Source organism: Podarcis bocagei, assembly GCF_964188305.1.
Source record: "Podarcis bocagei genome assembly, chromosome: W".
Classification (NCBI taxonomy): domain Eukaryota; kingdom Metazoa; phylum Chordata; class Lepidosauria; order Squamata; family Lacertidae; genus Podarcis; species Podarcis bocagei.
The window spans coordinates 2,982,663-2,998,689 of NC_138131.1; the positions used below are offsets into that span (position 1 = coordinate 2,982,663).

Sequence of the window (16,027 nt, forward strand, 5' to 3'; positions counted from 1 at the left end):
TCCATTCTTCCACCTGACCACAGGTGGGTGTGGGGGAGAGGGCAGGAACACCTGAGCAGAGGTGTCCCCCACAGCTGGATGCAAAATTGCTAAGCAATTAATCAAATAGAACTAAAAGGCAGCTTTGACAAGAGAGGGGGCTGGCTGTACTATCTGTCAAGACTGCCATGTTTATCATGGAAATCCAGTGGGTGCTTGAGGCGGTTGTCTGTCTCCAAAGCAGTGGCATGCAGAGGAGCGAGAATGATTTGACCACTCTGAAACGGCTGCCCCCAAACCTCACACCACTGTTATCTTTTTAGACAAAGAGAACTGGCCTGACCCTTGGAGTAAGAATTTTATTATCAGGACATTAAAAAGATCGAAACTAATGAGCTGAAGACTGGAAAAATGAGAAAAGAAATTGGAAGATTTGTCCACCCCTATTCCCAACACAGCTATGTAGAAGACAGAGAACAGCTAGCACAGTCTTTATATATTTACCATCTATGAGCCACAATCTTAAAGGGTTATGTGCAGAGAGGCCTGTAAGACTTAATTCCCTTCCCCTGGAAACTCAGGCAGTTCCCCATGTTTTTATACAGTCTGGATGGAGGTTGCCCCACCCACCTGCACTGTGAGAATGAGCTCATTGATGAATTGGGCTGCGTGCTGACACCGATCTGGAAGGCCAATGACCTGCGCGACTCTTTCAGGACTAATCCCATCATCTGTGGAACAAGAGGAGACAGACCCTAAATTAAATACAAACACAGAGGGGGAAAGGCAGAAGGTATAAACCTCTCATATGAAAAGGGAAAAAAATAACAAAGCACATGATCACTTAGCGTCATCAGTATATGTAAATATATAGATCATTTAAGAGTATATAGAACCCTTATTCTCAATAATGATGGAACTCATAGATAGAAAATACTTTAATTTTGTATACCGTATTTTTCGCCCTATAAGACGCACCTTTTCCCCTCCAAAAATGAAGGGGAAATGTGTGTGCGTCTTATGGGGCGAATGCAGACTCCTTGGCTTCAGCGATAGCAACGCGAAGCCTCCGAAGCCTGCACTCCGGAGGCTTCGCGTTGCTTCTGCTGAAGCCAGGAGAATCTGCTCTTTGAGGCTGGCGGTGGGGGAAAGCAGCGCTTCTCCCATCGCCAGCCCCAGAGGATGGGGGGCAGCGGGAAGGCGCGCGACGCCTTGCCGCTACTCTCCAACCTGGCTTCGAGGCTGGCGGTGGGGAAAGCAGCGCTTCCCCCATCACCAGCCCCAGAGGATGGGGGGCAGCAGGAAGGCGCACGACGCCTTGCCGCTACTCTCCAACCCTCCTTTGGGCTTTTGCGGGAGATGGGGGAATTCCCCCACCTCCCGCAAAAGCAGGCAAAAGCCGTGCGCTCTTTAAAGGGGCTCCGCGGCTTCTGCTGGCTTTTCTACGAGGGGGGGGGATTCCCCCACCTCCTAGAAAAGCCTGCAGGAGCCGCGCACCCTTTAAAGAGCAAGCGGCTCTTGGGGGCTTTTCCCCAAGGAGGGAGAAGGGACTGACTGGCCGAGTCAGTCCCTTCTCCCTCCTGCGGGCTTTTGCGGGAGATGGGGGAATTCCCCCACCTCCCACAAAGGCAGGCAAAAGCCGTGCGCTCTTTAAAGGGGCTCTGTGGCTTTTCTAGGAGGTGGGGGAATTCCCCCACCTCCTAGAAAAGCCTGCAGGAGCCGCGCACCCTTTAAAGAGCGCGCCGCTCTTGGGGGCTTTTCCCCGAGGAGGGAGAAGGGACTGACTGGCCGTTTCAGTCCCTTCTCCCTCCTGGTCGAAAAGCCCGCAGGAGTCACGTGGGGCTCCTGTGGGCTTTTGCGGGAGGTGGTCTTGGAGAAGGTCTTGGAGTAGCGCACAGGCTGCGTGCAGCCTGTCCGCTGCTCCCAGAGCTGGGGGGGGGGGGAATCATATTTGCCCCCTTGATTTCCCCCCCTGACAACTAGGTGCGTCCTATGGGCCGGTGCATCCTATAGGGCGAAAAATACGGTAAATCTTTAATATTTGTAAAGGGAATCTTTGTATGTGTTAATAGTTTACTAATTAAGTATCTTTGCACTTTTGGAGGGAGCGTCTCCACCCCCATCATGCAGCCCAGACACTCCAAGGGCCTTCTGGTGGTTCCCTCCCTGCGGGATGTGAGGTTACAGTGAATCAGGCAGAGGGCCTTCTCGTTGGTGGTGCTCAATCTGTGGAATGCCCTCCCATCAGATGTCAAGGAAATAAACAACTATCTGACTTGTAGAAGGTATCTGAAGGCAGCCCTAATAAGGGAAGTTTTTAATATGTAACGCTGTCCTGTTTTTAACACTGATTGGGAGCCGCCCAGAGTGGCTGGGGAAACTCAGCCAGTTGGGCGGGGTATAAATAATAAATAATAAATTATTATTATTTTATTTTTATCTTTTTTCATTATTATTATTATTATTATTATTATTATTATTATTATTATTATTATGTTGGGAGCCGCCCAGAGTGTCTGGGGAAACCCAGCCAGATAGGAGGGGTATAAATTAGTTAGTTAGTTAGTCCTTCCAGGCTGTGAGGCTTTATTGTTTACATTTTTTAATCTTTGTTTTCTTTTTATGTTTATGTTTGCAAATTTTTTTTGTTAACAAAGAAACAAAATAAATCAAAATAATATTAAAACAGCAGCAACAAGCCTCTAGGACTACAGCTGAGGAAGCAGTATCTTAATGGTGGCAACAAGAAACTCTAAAGGGCAAATTCTTCCAATGAAAAGGGCTGTCCAACCATTTCTGGACAGCCACAGGACGAATTCAAGGCTATGCAAACTGGCACTGGAGAAAAAATTAAACCAGTACCTTGAAATATAACTCTTTGTCTGCCCTTGCCCCAGGCATATTCTAAACTAGAATCTCCTCTCTCAGGAAAAGCACACCCAATTGTTCAGAAAGCAAAATATTCGTTTCTGTATTCCAATGTTCTGACAACAAGTGCAAAGTCTCTGGAATGCCCCACTAAGCACTAGCCACTTATTTTGTAATTGTATTAATGCTTTTATTGTACTATGTAATTTAATACTTTTATTTTAAAATGCAACACACATTCTTTAATTAAAGCCCCTGCTTCTTTGGATTGATTTACGGTGTCCTACAGGTGGTGGTTACTCCAATCCCGCCGCCTCCCCACGTCAGTTTCAGGTGCTTGTGAAGTAGGGGAAGAAAGCCCCATTGCAGAAACAGAAGTCCTTTATTTGTTTTGTTTCTTACATTTATATACCACCTTCCATCTTCCAAGGAGCTCAAGGTGGTGTACCAGCAACAGTGTTTGAACATTCTGCTAGGAGGAAGAGGAGGAAGGAGACAGTTCCAAGTAGTCACTCAGTTTCCATAAACCTAACTATACATATCCTTGAAAGTGTCATTCAAGAATGCGACACCTAACAGTAAAATTCAATTACCATAAATATGTGTTGAAAAGCATTTTATACCCTGGAAAGTGCAACAGAAATAATAAACAGAAAAAAATGTGCCTCCAATTTAATAGTTTGATCACTATTATACTGCAAATACTGCTGGACAATGTTAGGTTTTCAACATTGTAATGTATCGCCAGGCCAACATCACAATCCGGCGGTACATTGAGATATTCAAAACCCTGCTTCCTACCACAGCACTGCAAGGAATTAGGGTGAAATTGCCGAGGCAGTTTCAGCCCAGCACCTGGCAGCGCCAAAGAGGAAGCAGCTTTGCACCCCCAGCTGATCAACCCCATCCTTCTCCAGCTTGCACGTGAGCAGAAGGATTGGGGCTCCCTCAGCTGGGGGGTGGATGGGAGCACTTTAACGGAGCCACCCCTGCCACTGCCGGCTCGTATGAGCTAGTGGCAGGTTGGGGGCTCCGTAAAACTGCTTGGCTGAGGCAAAGACAGCCATTCACTCCTCAGCTGAGCAGTTTAAAGAAGTGGAGAAACAAGCTGTATCAGCGCCTCACCGATGCAGCTTGTTTCTCCCTCTGGACTCTCTCCCGAGTCCCTCTGCCTCCAGAGCCTGGCTGCAGCTTGTTTCTCCCTTGGCGCGTTGGGCACAGGTGGCAGAGGGACTCAGGAGTAGCACAGTTTCACTCGCAATATACTGCCAAGTGAAGCAGGCAACGCGGTCTGCCCTTCATACTGGTCCTGGGTGATGTATCGTGTGGCGGTAGGGTACGAGGTCTCCAGAGAAAAGGCACCATGAAAAAACTGGGCCCAGGGGATGTTAGGATATAGTTCCATTCCACCTTAAAAGGGTACTGGCATGATGTTAGTGTATCACATGCCTTTTTACTTCCAGCTCTCACTGGGAACTTCTGTTACATGCTGCTTTTGCTATGTGGCTGTTTTGCTGGACACGAAGGCAAGCAGTCATGTTTTCCTTTGTTCCTGAATGCGCTGAATATATGCTGTACATATGCTTGCACAACTCTGTCTGCCTCTTCCGTTGTGGATGATTTATACACTCTGCTGACAGAGTGTTCAAGGTTCTTGGAACGTATCTGAGGCTCGTGTCGCTGACTGACTGATGCTGTTCCACGGGAGACCGGTGATCATCTGGAGCCAGCTGGGGGCCTGCTTGATGCCCCCGTCTCCCCAGCAGTATCCCAACAACAGGGTTTGGGGCCCAGATTCACAGCACTTACAGGAGAGTAAGGCTGCTGATGCCTGCGAGATCCTGGCAGCGACAGAGGTATATGGAGAAAAGCGAGGCTTTTCTGTGCCGCGGCAGAGAGTCTTTGAAGTCCGGGCAAGTAATTAGGCCGGAGAGAAGCAGGCCTCTTAATTTACGACCTGCCAGAGATAAGGAGCCTCATGGCTGAAGTAAAGAGCTGGAATGGAGCTTTTACAAGCCTCAGATGGGGTTCCGTGCCCAAAGCTTAATGGCCACAATTATCAGACCTGGGCAAGGTATTGTGAGGGCCAGATGAGAAGGCTTGGTGTGTGGCACACTGTTTCTGAGGACCCCCCCCCCCAGCGCCTCTGACGGGTGCGTGGGTGGCACAAGATTCAAGAGCCATGGGAATAATTTTGCTCTCAGTAGTTCCTGGAGAGTTCATTACCCTGGTTGGCAAGACCAGCTTGCGTGAGATGTGGGAAGGGCTTCAGGCCTATCATCTCTGTCAAGAGACTGGGTCAGTGTTGCTTTACTTCAGAAAGCTGCACAAGAAGCGTTTGGGGCCAGAGAAAGACCTTAGAGCCCACATTTTGCATTTGCAGCATCTCAGACAGGAATTGACTCAGATAGGTTTTAATATGCCCGAGTCTCTGTTTGCAATCCTTATCCTGGACTCCCTGGATGAGAGCTATCATGCTGTGGCAAGCCAGCTGGCAACTCTTCCTGCGCAGGACCTCACTGCTATAAAAGTTTTGGCAACCTTGCAAAACGAATATGATAGGAGGAATGCAGCTGAACCAGCTTATGTGCTTCAGGGGGAGCAGTGTGGGATAGCATTCCAGCCTCCAGGGGGAGCCAAGGCGTTGGCAGCTGTGAAGTGCTGGAACTGTGGAAACCAAGGTCACATTCAGCGTCATTGCCGAAAGGCTGGAGGGAAACAAAAGAAAAAGCCTCCAGATGGCCAGAAGCAGAAGGGGGGTGGGAATCCCAAGCCGGTGAAAAACAAGGCTTTGTTTGCTGGCACTGCTTCTCCAAAGGCAGATTTATTGTCAATTCTGGAGCGACGAGGCACTTCTGTGGAAATCGACACCTGTTTATTTCCTTTATGCCTCAGGATGGGGAAATTCAACAGGCTGATGGTAAGACTTTGATAATTGCAGGAGTCAGGACAGTGAAACTGGCAAGTCTGCATACCACCATCAGCAAAGTACTTTTTGTTCCAGATTCTGCAGACAATTTGCTCAGCGTCCCACAGCTGACTGAGCAAGACTTTGAGATCTCCTTCAAGAAGGGCATTTGCATCATCAAGAAGGGCAAAGAGGATATTTTGCATGCTAAGTTTGTAGATGGCTTGTTCTTGATAACTTATGATGGCAAAGCTGTTGATGTGTCTAATGTTGAATCTTGTGTTGCACAACTAACAAAGTTCTTCATTCAGGTTGTATTCACGAACAGCACAGAAAATTTGGTCACATGTCATGGCAGGCACTGGCCAAGATGCCTGGGATGGTTCAGGGTTTAACCACAAAGCCCTGTAAGTTTCACAAATGTGTCTCTTGTGCAGAAAACAAAGTGAAGGTTGCTCCCAAAGGCAAAGTGTCTAGCCGACAGGCTTCCAAATCCTGTCAGCTAGTCCACGCAGACCTGGTTGGTCCACTTGCGCCCTCTTTGGGTGCAGCAAGGTACTTCATGGTTTTAATTGATTCTTTTTCTAGGTACATTCATGTGTTTATGCTCAAGCAGAAGTCAGAAGTGTTTCTTAGGTTCAAGGCATTCTGTGTTTGGTTGGAAAATGCTCACAATAAATACATTGGTTGTTTATTTTCTGATCGAGGCAGCGAATTCACTTCTCAGAAGTTTGAAGCTTTCCTGACTGAGAAGGGAATCCAGCATGACCTCTCAGGTCCCAGATCTCCGTGGGAGAATGGACTTTGCGAGTGGGCAAGCTAAACTTTGCTGCAAGGCCTAAAAACCTTGTTGCATGATGCCAATCTCCCTGAGAAATATTGGGCGGAGTCTTTGAATACTTTTGTTTATTTCTATAACAGGAGACTGTCATCACCTATTGGTTGTACTCCCTATGAGAAGATGTTTGGTAAAAAACCTTACATCAAGCACATGAGAATCTTTGGTTCTGACATGTGGGTACACACCCCACAGAGCAGCAAGCTTGGGAAGCGTGGGGCACATGGTTTGTTCATGGGGTACGAAAAAGATGCATACAGGGTATTCATGACTGACTCAAAGTCCGTTAGGTTCACAAAGAGTGTTGAGTACAATCCTAAGTGGGGAGGGGGAATGTGGGAATTTTCCATAGTCACTCACAAGAGGATGAAGATGATGAGGAAGCAGAGGAAGCTGAGGATGATGATCAGAGTTTGGATTCCAGCTCAGTGGGTGGCGCTGCTGCTGATGTCAGTGACAGTGATGACACAGCAGACTACAAGAGTGCAAAGGCCTCACTCAGACCATCTGATGCGTCTGACACTGAACTGGAAGAACCACTGTTCACCATTGGCCACTTTTCTCCTAAAAAAGAGGAAATGAGTGCAGAAGACTTGCGTCTAGTACGCAGATCTGAAAGGGCCACGAAAGGCAAACCTCCAAAGAGATTTGCTGATGAGTTTGCTAAAACAGCAACAGCTGTTCTTAGTAGCTCAGAGAAGGTGTGGGAACCATCAAGCTTCCAATAGATCCAGTCTTTAGACTCGAAGGATGCTGAACCATGGCTCAATGCCATGAAGGCTGAAATTGATTCCTTGAATAGGAACCAAACCTGGGAGATGGTGCCAATAGTCCAAGGAATGAGGCTAGTTGGCAGCAAATGGGTCTTTAAGGCCAAGACAGACCAGACTGGAAAGGTTGTCAGGCACAAAGCCAGATTGGTCGCCAGAGGTTTTTCACAGGTACCAGGACAGGATTACCACAAGACCTACTCACCCACCATCAAGTATGAGAGCATTAGGCTAATGCTCAAGATTGCTGCAGAGGAGAAGCTACACGTTTCTCATCATGATGTGAACACAGCTTTTTTGTACGCAATTTTTGGGGGAGGAACTGTATATGCTTCCACCTGATGGTGTGGAGGTACAGAAGGGAATGGTCTGTAAACTACAGAAATCCCTATCTGATCTCAAGCAGAGTGCCAGGTGTTGGAACATAAAATTCACTGAGAAATTGCTTTCTCTAGGTTTTCACCACGGCAAAGCTGATCCTTGTGTGTTTGTCAAAGAGGGGCAAAACAAACTGTATTGTTTATGTTTTGTTGATAATTTGTTTTTGTTTTGGAAGAATCAGGCTTTGTACCAAAGCACCCTAGCTCAACTGAGGGAGCACTTTGACATGAAGGATCTTGGTGAGGTATCCAACTATCTTTATTTGCATGTAGAGAAAGACCAAGCAGGTAATTTTCTGGTACGCGAAACACAGAAAATTGCTGATGTATTAACCAGGTTGAATTTGGTTGATGCAAACCCAGCAGACACACCGATGGTGACAGGTTACCAGGTAGATTGTGCTGCTGAAGCATAGCATTTTCTGACACCACACTGTACAGATGCATTCTAGGCAAGCTGAATTTCATTGCTAGATGTTCAAGACCTGACATAGTTGTAAGCACTAACCTGCTTAGCAGACATGCCAACAATCCTACTGTTCAGGATTGGAAAGCTCTGAAGCGCATAGCCCGCTATTTGAAGGGGACTTTGCACTACAGACTGAGGTTCACAGGTCAGAAGACTGGATGTTTTACTATGTTTTTATATATGCTGGAAGCCACCCAGAGGGGCTGGGGCAACCCAATCACATGGGTGGGGTACAAATAAATTACTACTACTAAGATTTGTAAGCTGCATTGCACTATTATCCTGAACCTTTGTATTTTCTTAAAACCATGTATTATTATTATTATTATTATTATTATTATTATTATTATTATTAGTATTAGTATTATTTTAAAGAAAGAATCTTGCTTTCTTTTTAGTGAGTGGGGGAAAGCATAGGTCCCAGATTCAATTCTCAGCATTTCCAGGTCGGGCTGGGAATGCCCTCTGCCTGAAACCCTGGGGAGCTGCTGCCAGTCAATGTATAGACACTAATTGAGCTAAATATACCAAAGGTTTGATATAAGACAGCTTTCTTAGGATGGAGAGAAAAAGTGGTTGCCAGCTGAGAGTTGTACACTCAAAATCAGACAGACCGTTGTTTTTGATAACAGCCTACAAACCTGGTTTAAACTGAATCTTAACACCAGCATCATTCTGGATCTTCTTTATCATTTCCCCATTTCTTCCTATGACGATTCCCACAGCAAACCTCGGCACAGAGACCTACCAGGAAGAGAGAAAAGCAGTAAGAGGGACAAGGAAAAGTTTCTTACAGTCCTTTTTTTATTTCAAATTCTACAGAGAGAGGCTATAGAACCCAGCCTCTTGGATAATGGAATTGTCCCAAGTGAATCTCCACCCCCTTCTCTCCCACTTCCTCATTTGTCATCATCATCATCATCTCCTCTACAGATGCCACTTTGAGCTCTTTGCTCTCCTACTTTTAAGAAGAAGAAGAAGAAGAGTTTGGATTTGATATCCCGCCTTTCACTCCCCTTCAGGAGTCTCAAAGCGGCTAACAATCTCCTTTCACTTCCTCCCCCACAACAAACACTCTGTGAGGTGAGTGGGGCTGAGAGACTTCAAAGAAGTGTGACTAGCCCAAGGTCACCCAGCAGCTGCATGTGGAGGAGCGGAGACGCGAACCCGGTTACCCAGATTACGTGACTACCGCTCTTAACCACTACACCACACTGGCTCACTGGGTTCCAGGAGATGGTGGGTCTGAAATGCTTTCTAGTGACAACTTGTCATTCAGCTGCTGCTCTGGCTCTGCCTGCTCCTCCTCTCCCATTATTTCCCACCTTTTCCCCTCATCTGCCTCTCAGCTGTGACCTCCTGCAAACCACTGTTGTAAATCTATATTGCCTCCTCTTCCTCCTCCAGGAGTGTCAGGCTGGGAAGGTGGTCTCCACCATTCCTCTTCCCAGTCCCTGACATCACCCCCCTCTCCAGAGCTCTCCTCCTCCCAACCCAGTGGTTTCAATTGGTTGGGGTGGCATGTATGGAACACCCTTTGCAAGTCTGATGCATGGGCATGTTCTGCATACTCCCATGAACTTTCTCCAGGTCCATACCCCCTTCCACACAACCAGGGATTGCCACTTCTTTCTTCGCATCCTGGAGTCTAGAATTTGCTCTACTTCACACTCTTACTCTCCCTCTACCATGGTGGGAGGTGGAGGTGCTTGTCTAGGTGCCTGGTCGGGGTGTGCAGGCACGACAGGCAACAAGACTGATCTGTGGAAGACGGGGTGAATCTTCATGGATACAGGCAATCGAAGCCTGAAAGTCACAGGGTTGATCTGGTCCACAACTTCAAACGGGTCCACCCTCTGTGGGTCCAGTTTCCTGCATCTGCCCTTCTGTGGCAAATCATGTGTCAACAGCCACACCTGATCTCCCACCTTAATCTCAGTGCGAGGCTGCCAGTGTACACCAGTCGTTCTCTTATAGGCCTCTTTGGCACAGTCCAATTGCTCTTTCAGCAAACTCTGTATTGCTGAAAGTTCTTCTACAAAGTCTTTTGCTGCAGGCACTGACAGGGTGTCAGTTGGGGTTGGGAAGGCACAAGGATGGTATCCATAACTGGCAAAGAAGGGAGTCTGATGCACAGAAGCATGGAGAGCATTGTTGTATACGAACTCCACCAAGGGAAGCTTGGAAACCCAACCATCTTGTAGATAGTTCACATAGCAAAATAGGTACTGCTGCATCGTGACATTGTTTCTTTCTGAATTCCCATTCCACCTTGAGAAGCTGCATGAGCTTCTTCCAGAACTGCAAGGTAAACTGTGTTCCCCTATCAGACACTGTAGTGAAGTTAGGAAATTTCAGTAGACCAAACTTTGGTCAAGTAAGAAGCAAAGTATCATGGGAAGACCAAAGGCCATTAGGATTTATGGGGAATGTGTTTTGTTAGTTTAAAACTGCCGACTTCCAGTCTCCAAATGTGTGAGGTTGCTTATCTCAGGAAGGAACTTCTCCAGGTTGATTAGTGGTCTTCTGACACCTGGTACCTAACTCATTCACACCCAAACGGTGTTGTTATCAACCCTAATTACTCTGGGAATGTGTATCTGCTGAGTATCTGAGGAAGGGAGGAACTCTTTGATCCAAAGTCCTGGGAACTAACGAGCTCAGCTGTCACAAGTTAAAATTATTAGCCAACTAGCTGACCATTGGTGAACTTAAACATAATCAAGAATTTTGATTGAGTCCGAGTTCTGTTTCCTCGTGAGGTTTTGAAATAAAGATCCTAAGGATGGATTGAGAACGTGCGCTCTGCAATCCGCCCTTCTGTCAACTTGCCACCTTGCTGACAGTCGTCTTGCTGCATTGACATGTGAGTCTTTGTAGTGGAGATTCTTCCTGCCTTGGAGATGCGGAGCTATCTAAGGACTTTGAAACCATTCTAACTTTGCCTTTCTTCTTTTATTGTGAGTATACTAGCTAGCCATATTCTACAATGTTTTTGTTTTACCTACAGTTACAGATAGGTAGCCGTGTTGGTCTGCCATAGTCAAAATAAAAAAAATCCTTCCAGTAGCACCTTAAAGACCAACTACCGTATTTTTCGCACCATAGGACGCACTTTTTCCCTCCTAAAAAGCAAGGGAAAATGTGTGTGCGTCCTATGGAACGAATGCAGGGGGGAAGCAGGCGGGAAAAGCCCCCAAGAGCCGCACACAAGCTCCGTGAGCTCTTGCGGGCTTTTCAACAGGAGGGAGAAGGGACTGACTGGTGGCATCAGTCCCTTCTCCCACCTCCCAGAAAAGCCAGGAGAAGCCGCGATCTCTTTAAAGGGATTGCGCGGCTTCTGCGGGCTTTTGCGAGAGGTGAGGGAATCCTCCCACCTCCCAGAAAAGCCAGGAGAAGCCGTGCAGCCCTTTTAAAGTGCGCGCGGCTTCTGCCGGTTTTGCGGGAGGTGGAGGAATCCCCCCACCTCCCAGGAAAGCCAGGAGAAGCCATGCAGCCCTTTTAAAGGGCGCGCGGCTTCTGCTGGTTTTGCGGGAGGTGGGGGAATCCCCCCACCTCCCAGGAAAGCCAGGAGAAGCCATGCAGCCCTTTTAAAGGGCGCGTGGCTTCTGCCGGTTTTGCGGGAGGTGGGGGAATCCCCCCACCTCCCAGGAAAGCCAGGAGAAGCCGTGCAGCCCTTTTAAAGTGCGCGCGGCTTCTGCCGGTTTTGCGGGAGGTGAGGGAATCCCTCCACCTCCCAGAAAAGCCAGAAGCCGCGATCTCTTTAAAGGGTTTGCACGGCTTTACGGGCTTTTGGGAGAGGTGAGGGAATCCCCCCACCTCCCAGTAAAGCCAGAAAAGCCCTGTGCAGCCCCTCCGGCAAGGAGAGGCTGCACGGGGCTATGGATTCTTTAGCCCCACGCAGCCTCTCCCGGGAGGGAGAGGCTGCACGGGGCTAAAGGGGAAGCCAAAACAGCGAGCGGGATCCATCCTGCTCACTGCCTTGGCTTCCTCCATACCTGCGCGCAACCCCTCCGGCAAGGAGAGGCTGCACGGGGCTAAAGGGGAAGCCAAAACAGCGAGCGGGATCCATCCTGCCCGCTGCTTTGGCTTGCTCCATAGCTGCGCGCAACCCCTCCGGCAAGGAGAGGCTGCACGGGGCTATGGATTCTTTATCCCCACGCAGCCTGTCCCGGGAGGGAGAGGTTGCACGGGGCTAAAGGGGAAGCCAAAACAGCGAGCGGGATCCATCCTGCTCACTGCCTTGGCTTCCTCCATAGCTGCGCGCAACCCCTCCGGCAAGGAGAGGCTGCACGGGGCTATGGATTCTTTAGCCCCACACAGCCTCTCCCAGGAGGGAGAGGCTGCACGGGGCTAAAGGGGAAGCCAAAACAGCGAGCAGAATCCATCCCGCTCGCTGCCTTGGCTTGATCCATAGCTCCACGCAACCCCTCCAGCAGGGAGAGGTTGTGTGCAGCCTGTACGCTGCTCTTTGGGGCTGCGGGGGGGGGAGATTTTTTTCCTTGAATTCCCCCCCTAAAAACTGGGTGCGCCCTATGTTCCGGTGCGCCCTATGGTGCGAAAAATACGGTAAGTTAGTTCTTGGTATGAGCTTTCGTGTGCATGCACACGAAAGCTCATACCAAGAACTAACTTAGTTGGTCTTTAAGGTGCTACTGGAAGGAATTTTTTTATTTTGTTTTACCTGTTTGAAATGTATAAGAGATGTGCCTGCTTTAAGTATGTTTAATCTTGTTTTTTAAAAAGAGAACTTTTCCTGTCTTGTGTACCATTCTGAGGGAAAGCCTAAGTCCAGCGCCTGACCAATCCGTCACGTACTACATTTGTTGAATTTCTGCCTGCATTTTGTAGAAGCGACTTGCAGGGTGGGGCAGCCGGTAAATAGGAAACATAACCTTCTCCCTTGGGTTACGACTTCTGGTGCCCTGGTACAGGGGAGTGGTGGCAGCAACTACCCGTTTTTGATGTGTTCTGTCCTGTAAAAAGTATATGCTGCCAGCCGCCGTTCCTTTAAACCTAATCCAGCTGGATGGTAGGACAGGAGAGGGAGGGGGCGAGTGGCCAGAGCATTACTACAGACACTATCAGTTGAGGGAGTCTGTGCAACCTGAATACATGATCTACAAAGAGCTGAGCTGTTTCTTGGGCTGTCAGAAGTCTCTTACAGGGCACGAAGTGCACCATCTTGAACAGATCTACCACTACCAAGATCACTGTCTGCTGCTATGATTTAGGCGGATCAGTGAGGAAGTCCATAGCTATGGTTTCCCAGGGCCCTTGCAGGGAGGGCAGCAGTTGTAACAAGCCTGTTGGTGCCTCTCTTGGTCTCTCTGTTCACTGACATGTCTCACAGGCTCTCACATTCTCCTTGACCACCTCCCTCATCCTTGGCCATCAGAACTGCTGCACCACATGGTATAACGTCTTGTACTGCCCAAAGTGTCCCACTGTAGGGTTGTCATGACACTGATGTAGGACCTTGGCTTGGCGGTCTCCTGCTGGGATGCAGAGAACCTCTCCCTCTATACAACAGGTCATCCTTCTCTAAGAAACCATCTGCTTCGTTGCTGCCTTCCTGCAGCACCGTTAACTTGCCTCTGGTGAAGGCATTTCATTTTTCTAGAATGGAAGATGCACAGGCATAGGGTCCAGTTTTGGTCTTCCTGCAGCAGCACAGCACCTACCACTCTGTCAGAGGCATCCGTTTCTACGACAAATGGCCTATGGAGGTGCAGGGGTCCAGGAATAGCTGCCGTAGTCCTGTGCTGCCAGTCACAGCAGAACTCAGTGGAAGCAGAAGCCAGCCAACCACCCAAGTCTCAGTGGGTACTTGCCTGGAGGCAGAGTCCATATACAAGGTCTAATCTAGTTCTAAGGTCAGGAGTATATAAGTTCAAGTCGTCTGATAATTTGGGGGTCAAGAAAGCCAAGGGTCCAATGTCACAAGAAGCAGCAAGATCTGGCCATGAATGACGAATGTTGCTGCCAGCAACTGACAGAAGCTGGAAAACCTTCTTAAGAAAGGTGGAGCCAGCTGGTTCTCATCAGGAGCAACAAGGCTGATCAACAGCAGGTGGAGTCACTTCGCTTTCTGCTCCTTCAGGCTGCTGCTCACCAGGTGAAGCTGACTCCTGGTCCATGACACTATCCCCCGCCCCAATAATTGGTATCATTTGGGGGGGAAAACATCATTCTGGGTAACACATTCATTTTTATTACTGAAATCCTGTCGCTGAGTGATAATCTTGACTTATTCAAAATTTCCAAATCTCTTTGATTTCTTTCCAAATTTTAATGTAATTGTCCTTAAATAGATTACTATTTTTATTTGTTAGCCAGATTCCAAAGTATTTAGTTTTGTTTACTATTGCCAATCCTGATATCCTCTTAAGTTCTTCTTTTTCCTGCATAATCATATTTTTTGCTAACATATTGTTCTTATTTTTGTTTAGTTTAAATCCTGCCGCTTTACCAAATTCAAGAACTCTTTCTATTATTTATGGAACACTTTCTTCTGGATTTTCGGTGGTTAAAATCAAATCATCTCCAAAGGCCTTTATCCTATGTGTCTTCTTCCCTACTGTTATACCTTTTATATTTGGATCTTTCCTTATTGCAATCATTAAGTGTTCATTAAGGGGTGAAAGAGTGCAGCCTTGCCTGGTCCCCTTATCAATGTTGAATTCTTCAGTTGTCTCATTGTTGAGGATCAGTTTGGCTCTCTGCTCTCAATACATTGCCTCAGTACCCCTGCTGAAGTTTTCACCGAGTCATGTTCTTTCTATATATTTTTCAAAAAATTTCACGATACGTTATCAAAGGCCTTCTCCGCATCTATCAGCATCAGTATGGCCTTTTTATCGGATCTTTCTTCCAAATATTCTACTATATCTATTATATTCCTCATGTTATTGTGCATGTTTCTACCTGGTAAGAAACCCGCCTGGTCTTTATGTATAATTTCATTCAAAATCTTTTTAATCTGTTGGCAAGAATATCAGAAAATATTTTATAATCGTTTTTCAATAATGATACAGGCCTGTAATTTTTGATTAATGTCAGATCCACTCCTTGCTTAGGTATCAATGTGATAAATGCTTCTTCCCACGATTTTGGTATTCTTTCTTCTTTTAAGATTCTGTTCAATACTGTTTTCATTGGTTCTGCTAGTATGTGTTCTAATTTCTTATAATATGCCAACGGCAAGCCATCCGTACCTGATGCTTTCCCTGTCTTTGCTTTGGAAATTGCTTGTTGCACCTCCATCATAGTTATTGGAAGGTTTAGTTGTTCGACTTTTCCAATGTCTATCCTCAGAAGTTTATTCTGTGCGAAGCATCTTTCCATCCCTTCTTCATCTTCCTCTTCTGCTTTATATACTGTAATTTTCTATAATAATTTGAATTTCACTAATTACTTTAGGGTCTTCTATTTTCCCATCTTCTTTCAGTTTCTCTATTAATCTCTCCTTTTGTTTTTTCTTTAATTGCCATGCAAGTAACCTGCCTGGCTTGTTGGTGAACTAAAAAAAAAGTGTCTTAATTTTTAATTTTTTTGTTTAATTTAGTAGTTCTAAATCATGGAAAGCTGTGTTTGTAAAAACTTTTTTTTTAAGGTAGCTCCTTTTTTGGATTCTTGGCTACTTCTTTCTTTTCCCCCCTTATCTCCTTAAACAGTTTTTCCAATCCCACCCCCCTCTTTTATTCGAATTATATTTTGTTGGATAAAGTAGCCTCGCATTACTGCCTTACTTGTGTCCCATACAATATTAATATCTGTTCCTTTATTCAAGTTATTATCAAAGTATTCTTTTAA

At 46.8% G+C, this 16,027-nt stretch overlaps 2 protein-coding genes across 7 annotated transcripts in view; both read right to left on the reverse strand.

The window, feature by feature from the left end:
- LOC308577831 (far upstream element-binding protein 3-like) overlaps nt 1-16,027 on the reverse strand; it is a 400,928-nt gene that overhangs the window by 145,909 nt on the left and 238,992 nt on the right. For all 6 annotated transcript variants that reach the window (XM_081178227.1, XM_081178225.1, XM_081178228.1 and 3 more), the window contains 2 exons: nt 8,854-8,956; nt 610-710 (listed from right to left, as the gene is read on the reverse strand). In XM_081178227.1, the coding sequence (XP_081034353.1) occupies nt 610-710; nt 8,854-8,956 (204 nt within the window). The remainder of the gene's footprint in view (nt 1-609; nt 711-8,853; nt 8,957-16,027) is intronic.
- Nucleotides 1-16,027, reverse strand: part of LOC308577842 (putative CENPB DNA-binding domain-containing protein 1) — a 495,861-nt gene that overhangs the window by 68,014 nt on the left and 411,820 nt on the right. The window lies entirely within an intron of this gene.